The 6,487-nt window shown below is 54.7% G+C and overlaps 4 protein-coding genes across 4 annotated transcripts; 3 read left to right on the top strand and 1 right to left on the bottom strand.

Moving 5' to 3' along the window:
- Positions 1-1,287: 1,287 nt before the first annotated feature.
- On the top strand, positions 1,288-2,421 carry VTN49DRAFT_3990 (uncharacterized protein; the record flags this gene model as incomplete). Its single annotated transcript, XM_069411886.1, has 1 exon — positions 1,288-2,421. The coding sequence occupies one exon, from the start codon at positions 1,288-1,290 to the stop codon at positions 2,419-2,421; it is 1,134 nt and encodes a 377-aa protein (XP_069272614.1).
- Positions 2,422-2,436: 15 nt separating this feature from the next.
- VTN49DRAFT_3989 (uncharacterized protein) lies at positions 2,437-2,760 on the bottom strand (the record flags this gene model as incomplete). The annotated part of the gene is made up of 1 exon (XM_069411884.1): positions 2,437-2,760. One exon carries the CDS (start codon positions 2,758-2,760, stop codon positions 2,437-2,439), a length of 324 nt encoding a protein of 107 aa, XP_069272613.1.
- Positions 2,761-3,294: 534 nt separating this feature from the next.
- Positions 3,295-4,730, top strand: VTN49DRAFT_3988 (uncharacterized protein; the record flags this gene model as incomplete). Its single annotated transcript, XM_069411883.1, has 6 exons — positions 3,295-3,376; positions 3,431-3,467; positions 3,518-3,614; positions 3,663-4,392; positions 4,441-4,603; positions 4,649-4,730. 6 exons carry the CDS (start codon positions 3,295-3,297, stop codon positions 4,728-4,730), a joined length of 1,191 nt encoding a protein of 396 aa, XP_069272612.1.
- Positions 4,731-5,285: 555 nt separating this feature from the next.
- On the top strand, positions 5,286-6,416 carry VTN49DRAFT_3987 (uncharacterized protein; the record flags this gene model as incomplete). The annotated part of the gene is made up of 2 exons (XM_069411882.1): positions 5,286-5,651; positions 5,718-6,416. The coding sequence occupies 2 exons, from the start codon at positions 5,286-5,288 to the stop codon at positions 6,414-6,416; spliced, it is 1,065 nt and encodes a 354-aa protein (XP_069272611.1).
- Between the last annotated feature and the right edge of the window lie 71 nt (positions 6,417-6,487).

The following is a 6,487-nucleotide window of genomic DNA, read 5'->3' as shown; positions in this document are numbered from 1 at the left end:
CCAGGGACCGATGGAATGTCGCGGTCAGGTGACTTGATGACTAAGACCGACGGCACTGGCCATGACACCGCCCCACTGAGCACGGACCATGGGCCCTGTTGCGCATTGGGGCCAATGATTGGCCAATGGGTGATCGGCTGGGGTGAGTCACGCAGCACCGAGGGCCAATGGGCGCCCGTCTTGGCCGTGGACCCGGACAGCTGATCAGTAGTGATCCTCGGGGTCGGGCTGAGCGGCTGCGTGATCACTCTATCATAGCCGACATAACATCGGGTCAATTAACCTCCCGTCGGGACGGCGAGATGCTTCGCTCTCCTGGAGGCATCAATTCGTGCTGGCCGCCGGCCCTTGAGCAGCCTCATTCTGCTTGGCTGCCATTGAACGCCGGGCGCTCGCTGCAGGGGTTCAGATGAGTCGCAATGCAGGATGATTGTGAACCACCCGTTCCAGGCTGCAAGCGCGGCCCTCCTTCTCAGCCCCAGTCGTCGACGTCATTGGGTGGTGGCCACCCAATCACGGCCTGAGGCAGCCATGGATGCGCTTGCCTTCCCCTGGGCGAGTGACCTTGTAATCTCTGGATATGACCGGGTCATATGCTCTCGGGGACGGGAGGAGGGCTCAATGGATTCCATCTAGTCGGCTTGGGAAGAAGAGAATGGATAAATATGAACATATCACTCTCATTCTCCCATGCCTCCATTCTATATATTTCGATCATCGCACAGTGATCCTTTGCATATTCTGGTCGATGATCGCACGGCCAGCTGTTCTATTGTTGTCATACCCCACTCCCGCCTCACTCCCCCCGCATCCACGAGGTTAATGCTGGGAGCCTAATTACAGTATCAATCGATACCACTAGCCCGATGGCATGTTGATTCATCATTGATCCTCCACGATCGATTGTATGATTCCATGACTCTGACTCGCGATTGACTCACAATCCGACAATATTCGATCCTCTTGTATGATTCAGTCGGGTTCTTTTCCCTTCGGACCGTTTCTGCCTGCTCCATCTCCGACCGGCCCTTTCGGGCATGTGTCTGCCTTATCTCCATCGCCACCACACCTGACAAATCATCTTCACGTGCTTCCATTGTCTTCCACCTCGCCGTTGGCATCAGTCTTTGTTCATCTATATTGCCCGCTCGACGCAATTGTCGCCTTCGCTTCCATTCTTCTCTGTCATCCACGCCATTGCCATCAGGAGAACGGGTTTTCGGTCCTCCCACGGCAGCAATCTCACGGCCCATGACTACTCTCTCCAATTCCCACCCCCCGCCGACGATGAGCACCCTACCGTCGGTGTCCAGTCTGATGTCTCCGCCGGAGGCAAAGCCCTTCGACTCCTTCAGCACATCCGACTCTCCATTGACCATGGCCCATCACCATCTCTCCCCGGAGCAGGACGGCAAACTGCCGCCCATCACGGAGAGTCGAAAGCGAAACCAGTCCGAGCTGGATCTGCCCTCGCCACCCGTCACCCCCCATACCAGCAACAAGAAGCGACGGTCGACCGCCTCCGACCGCGATTCCATCGTCGACTCCGCGCAGGATCCCGTCCTGTTCCCACGCAATGAGCCTGCCTCCGGCGTATCCAATGACGAGCCCCTGTTTGGGCCCGCCCTGCCGCCCGAGGCGGAGTCCCTGGTCGACCAGCACATCAACCTGCATATGGCCCGCTTCAAGAACAAAGCCAACAAGCCGACGCGAGACGAGTACTACTTGGCTCTGTCCTGCGTGCCCGTCGTCGCCACCCAATTCAACCGCGATCCCGTCGCCTGGGCGAAGCAGGAGCGGGAGACGCTGGAGCGGCAGTGGGCGATGATGAATCGCCACCGACCGGCGGAGGACCAGGCCAAACTCAAGAGACTGGCACCGGCGACGACCAAGAAGCAGCCCGCCACGCAGCCATCGTCCACGCGCGTGCCACGGACACCGCGTCCGAAGCGGACGCCCAAGTCGACGCCGACGCAGCGCGTCTATGACAACTTTGACTCGCGTCCGTCGCCGCCGCCGAAGCCTGCGCGGGCCGTCGGCAGTACCCGAGATGACACGGACTATCGCTCGCTCAAGGACTACTCGCCGCCCCTCGAGACGCTGGCCGGCAATGCCAAGGCGCTCAAGGCGGACTGGAAGGGCCAGATGCTGGACCTCAGCAACGACCCCGACCGGCATATGCTCGACCCAGCGGAGCTGCATCTGGCCGCCACGCTGCGCCTCTCCTGTGCCACCTACCTGTGCAGCAAGCGCCGCATTTTCGAGGCGCGCGTCCGGGCGCTGGCCATTGGCAAGGAATTCCGCAAGACCGACGCCCAGCAGGCCTGCAAGATCGATGTCAACAAGGCCAGCAAGCTGTGGACGGCATTCGACCGGGTTGGCTGGTTCGACCCAAAGTACTTTGAGAAGTATCTGAAGTAATTCGGATCGATTGACTCATCGACTCTGTGAGGTGTGGCAAGCTGGTCTGTCCACCGGTTTTTTTTTGCTCTTGATTGCGCGTTGATGTCGCCCATTGACAGTCTGATGATGTTCCTTTTGCATCCTGCTCATCATTTGCTTGCAATCGTGCCGTTTCCTTGGGTTTATTGTTACTGCATCTGCCATTGGAGTTGCATGTGGTTTTTTTCTTGATCGGGTTGTGGTGAGATTTTTCTGGGCTTGGTTCGCATTCGGGTTTGTGGGTGTTTGCTTTACATGATTGATACCCTCAGACTGTGACTGTTGTCTACACGCACGAGTTATCATTATTGACTGCATATCCTGATCTGTATTTGATCAGAATGGACATGATGCGCCTCTAATCTCTCTCCCTCACACACTCTCTTTCTACGTACAGATGTAGTCCACTCGTAGCCTTGTGCTGACGTGTAAATTGTGGCTGCAAAGTCCCTGTTACGATTTGTATTTTTACCCTCGTTCGCTGGTATGTCGTCGTAGATCGGCGCAGGTCAAGCCGTTCATCCGGATGCATCCATCAGCCTCAGATCCCTGGAATGAAAAGTCTAATTAGTTGGGTATTATTAGAAATATGGAATTGACTCGGTTCCGTTCAGACCGTCTGCACCATGGGATGATTTGAAATCAAGCCTTGTATTGTAAATCGGTATTTGCGTCGTAATTTAATACGCAAGGGACGTCATAGAGACCAGAAGCGCAGTTTCAGCGCTGCCACCGAGCTAACCTGAACTCGCTGCCTTTGGCCATGCGCAACGCCATCTAACCTGCAACACTCTCCCGCGTCACCCATGCTCTCGATACGGGTCCTGTCTTGGTGAACCTGCATCGCTTACCATGTCCCAATCGGACGTCAGCAGGACCGGCTTCCAGGATGAGAATCCTGGCGACGACCGGAAGAAGTCGAGAAGACCGGCCAGTACGTGCAACCTGGACATTTTGTTTCTGAGAAGCTGCTAACGGGGGTCAATAGATACGGCATTTCGGCAACAGCGCCTAAAGGCCTGGCAGTGAGTGCTGAGACCGTTTCTCGAAATCGACCGATTCACTGATTCTCCAGGCCGATCCTCACGCCCAAGTCGGTGCTTCCCCTGTTCTTCCTCGTCGGAATCATCTTTGCTCCAATTGGCGGTGTCTTGCTCTGGGCGAGCTACCAGGTATGGTCAGGATCTGTGGAGGGTGACACGCAGGCTGATCGGCGACAGGTGCAAGAGATTGTCATCGACTACTCAGAATGCGCAGAGAAGGCGCCTATTGCCCCGGCTGAGCCGGAGGCGATTAAAGATCGAGTGCAAACCGCGTTCAAATCGAATAAGCAAACCGCGCTGCCGACATGGCAACGATATACGAACGTCACGTTCGACGGCATTGCCAACTCGACCATTTGCTCCCTCTTCTTTGAGATTCCGGAGGATCTCAACCCGCCCGTTTTCATGTACTACCGCTTGACGAATTTCTATCAGAACCACCGACGCTATGTGCGATCGTTGGACATTGACCAGCTCAAGGGCAAGGCGCTCAGCAACGACTCGATCCGGAGCAGCAATTGTGACCCTCTGCGAATCGACGAAGAGACCGGGAAAGCGTACTATCCGTGCGGTCTGATCGCCAACTCATTGTTCAACGATTCGATCGGCAGTCCGTCGCTGGTCAATCATGGCATTTATAACATGACCAACAAAGGCATCGCCTGGGCGAGCGACAAGGAGCTGTTTAGAAAGACTGAGTACGAGCCGGAACAGGTCATGCCGCCGCCGAACTGGCGCAAGCGATACCCAAAGGGCTACAATAAGGAGAACATGCCGAATCTGCATGAGTTTGAGGAGCTGATGGTCTGGATGCGCACGGCGGGTCTTCCGACGTTCAGTAAGCTCGCACGGCGAAATGACACGTCGCCGATGCGCGCGGGGACATATCAGTTGAATATTACTGATTGTAGGTTTTCTTCTTCCCTTGATAGCGGTTTGTTCTAACCATTTCTAGATTTCCCCGCAACGGAATACGGCGGCACCAAGTCGATTCTCATCTCGACGCGCACAGTCATGGGAGGTCGGAATCCGTTCATGGGAATTGGCTACATTGTCGTGGGTGGTCTTTGTCTGCTGCTGGGTCTTGGGTTTACGGCGGCCTACTTGATCAAGCCGAGGTACGATTGCCATGATTCTACCAGGTTCGAAGCTGACAGTTGTAGGAAACTTGGCGACCACACCTACCTTACCTGGAACAACGAGCAGCCCAGCACGGCTGTCGCCACGGGCCGTGACCGATTCTAATTTCGTATTCCAGTGTTGCTACGCATACATTTCAACTTGTCGTTCGACCTTGTTGTTATTTCTTACTGTTGGCATTCGGATACCTAGGAGTCATCTGGCGTTGTGCTGGTTTGATCTACATCTGCTTGTTGAGGTATTGCGCCGTCCCTGCATACACTGCTGGACCGATGTAAATACTGTATAGTTACTGAATTTCGACGATCTCACTGTGCTTTTTTTTTGTGTGTGGCATTTCCGTTGAGGCGCTTACGTGGAAAAACATTCCTGACCCGTGGCAAGCATTCCGATGACATCAGGGTTGACCCTCCCTTTGCAGGGCAAGTGATCAATTCCGCGCCAGGAATGAAGAGCTGGAAGGCAAAGAAGCACACGCACACACACACGCACACACATTCCATTCATCATGCGACACCGTCAACACCATGATAAACATGATCATGATCAATCATCGACCGTTGGTGTTCATCACGGACCTGAGTTTAAGGTCTTGTCTTGTCAATCAACTACATGTATCTTCACCAGCGACTCTCGGGATGATTCCAAGAGTCGATTGATATGATGCATTGGACGCTTGTCCTCGCTCCGTTCCTCCTCCTCGCGGCGCTCACCTTGTGCATCCCTCCGCGTCCCCCTCCCCATTCGCTCCAATATCGAGACATACCGGTATCAACCTCTGGCTTCAGCTTTCGCGGTATCTGCGGTACCACCACCCCAAGCGAGCGTCTCCTCGCCGAACATGCCCGTCTTTTCTCCTCCGCCGCACACACGATCTCCGGCGACAGCACTTCGCGCGTAGGTTCCGTCGGGGAGAGTGGTAGTAGTTTACAAAATGCGGCACCGATCGTGGTCGAGACATGGTTCCATGTCGTCAGTTCAACTGCCCAGGCGGATGTCGTGACGGATGAGATGCTTGCCGCTCAAGTAACCTCCCTCCTATCCTCTCTATACATATAAAGGCTAACAGGGGGAAAAAAAAAATATACATAGTTGGAAGCCCTCCTCGACGCCTACGCAAACACAACCATCACCTTCAACCTCAGCGGCATCACCCGTACCATCAACGATACCTGGGCGCGAAACGACGACGACAAAGGCATGAAACGCTTCCTACGTCGAGGCACTTACAAAACCCTCAACATCTACTTCCAAACCGACCTCCAAATGACCCCTTATTCTGGGCCTGCGCAGCCAGATTCCCACACCACCACCTCCCTCGTCCGAGCAGCAGTCACCTCAGAATCCTCCTCCTCCTCCTCCTCTGCCCCGAGCGTGTTGGGATTCTGCACCCTACCTGACCCAGCTATTAACTCTTCTTCCCCGCTCGACGATTACATCCTCGATGGATGTAACATCCACGCCTTGACGATGCCGGGCGGTCCCTGGCCAGGGTATAGTTTGGGGGGCACGACAATCCACGAGGTCGGGCATTGGCATGGGCTGTTACATACATTTCAAGGGGAGAGTTGTCAGCCGGATCATCCCGGGGATTATATCGCGGATACGCCCGTCCAGGCTTCTCCGACGGAAGGCTGTCCGGAAGGGAGGGATTCGTGTCCGGATTTGCCTGGGTTGGATCCGATTCATAACTTTATGGATTATTCGACAGATGAGTGTTATCAGGGGTTTACGGTGAATCAGGCGGAGAGGATGAGGGATATGTGGGTGAGAATGAGAGAGGGTAAATGAATGAATGAATCCGATGAGTAGAATTTTTTTTGATGTACAGATAGAAGTGAACACCATGTCATTGAATGATT

Source organism: Thermomyces lanuginosus (genome assembly GCF_041956635.1).
Source record: "Thermomyces lanuginosus strain ATCC 200065 unplaced genomic scaffold VTN49scaffold_3, whole genome shotgun sequence".
In the NCBI taxonomy this organism is placed as follows: Eukaryota; Fungi; Ascomycota; class Eurotiomycetes; order Eurotiales; family Trichocomaceae; genus Thermomyces; species Thermomyces lanuginosus.
This window is presented reverse-complemented; position numbering and strand designations above follow the sequence as displayed.